General features: G+C 35.0%; 1 protein-coding gene across 2 annotated transcripts in view; it reads left to right on the forward strand.

Annotated features, from left to right (window-relative positions):
• The window catches only part of LOC119590399 (Kv channel-interacting protein 1-like), a 142,390-nt gene that overhangs the window by 84,388 nt on the left and 56,779 nt on the right, over nucleotides 1–1,223 (forward strand). Inside the window, exons 3-4 of one of the 2 annotated variants that reach the window (XM_037939068.1) lie at nucleotides 600–669; nucleotides 914–916. In XM_037939068.1, coding sequence (XP_037794996.1) covers nucleotides 600–669; nucleotides 914–916 — 73 coding nt within the window. The remainder of the gene's footprint in view (nucleotides 1–599; nucleotides 670–913; nucleotides 917–1,223) is intronic. The other variant, XM_037939069.1, reaches the window with a different exon arrangement.

Below are 1,223 nucleotides of genomic sequence, written 5' to 3' on the forward strand. Positions count from 1 at the left end.
CAAGTTCAGTCTTCCCTGAAGGACCCGATTCGACTCCTCGTCTTCTGTCTGGGCAACCGAGGGTTAGCAGTGTTTAAAAAACCTAGTCTGTTCTATAGATGCATTAACTCGAGTGCTCCCACCCCCACCCCCGTATCCACACTACACGTGCAGTTCAAAATAAGTATGCTACTCACTATTTCTTTACCATGATTCGTCACTCAAAGGGCTTTAGAAACTTTGTTAACCCATCGCCTGGGTCTCCTTTGATTCCCACCCCCATATGACTACAGGCATAACTGAAGCCGCTAGATATCGTAAAAACTCTCTGAGATAGATGCTCTTGGCCATCAAGTTTGACATAGGACAAGTAAATCCGACTGAGATTAAAGTTTTACCAATGAAGACCAGGAGTATGTAGTGTTTGTGATTTACCACTGAATACTTGCAAACATTTGTGAATATCATACAGTGAACTTGTATTTATATGCACCTTTTTATGTTTTACAAAATAAAAAAAAGTCTTTTATTCCTAGATATTACGCGAAGTGCTATTCAGATTTTTTTCTGCCCAGTACCTTACAAGTATATAGTAATTTTTTTCTTGCTCTCCATTTCAGGAATGTCCAGAGGGTGTAGTCCAAGAAGACACTTTTAAGGAAATATATGCCAAATTCTTTCCACATGGAAGTGAGTACATTGTTCTCTTCAAGTTACATAATTCATAGATTCTATCTACGTTTGATCTAGATTATGATTTTATGAATGAATATTCTTCCTCCGTTGTTTCACGACCTCAATGATTTATATACTCAATTGTTTATTGTTGTTTTCTTTACTATTGTATTTTATGTTGAATATTTGTTTATTCATTACCATTATTATTTCTGCCAGTGTTATAATATGACCTGTTTTCCTGTGCTGCATTGGATAGTTGGTATGTTATTCACCGATATATATATTTATTTATTTTTCTCTTCTCGTATATACATGTGTGTATGTGTATCTATCTGACTGTTTGAACTGATAACCTATATCTTGATTATATCTTTAAACGAATGCTTATAGTTAAAAGCAGAAGTTAAAAACACAAAGTTTAACTTGTTCACGCGACAGGTAAAACAGTGTCTTGAGAAGCACATTTTGCAAAAAGATCGAAATGGTGATACCTATATGTAACCTCTAATAAACCAATATACAGGGAATGTGTAAAACAAAATGGATGACATACAAAATTCCCCATT

The sequence above is a fragment of the Penaeus monodon genome, chromosome 27 (assembly GCF_015228065.2).
Source record: "Penaeus monodon isolate SGIC_2016 chromosome 27, NSTDA_Pmon_1, whole genome shotgun sequence".
NCBI classification, from domain to species: Eukaryota; Metazoa; Arthropoda; class Malacostraca; order Decapoda; family Penaeidae; genus Penaeus; species Penaeus monodon.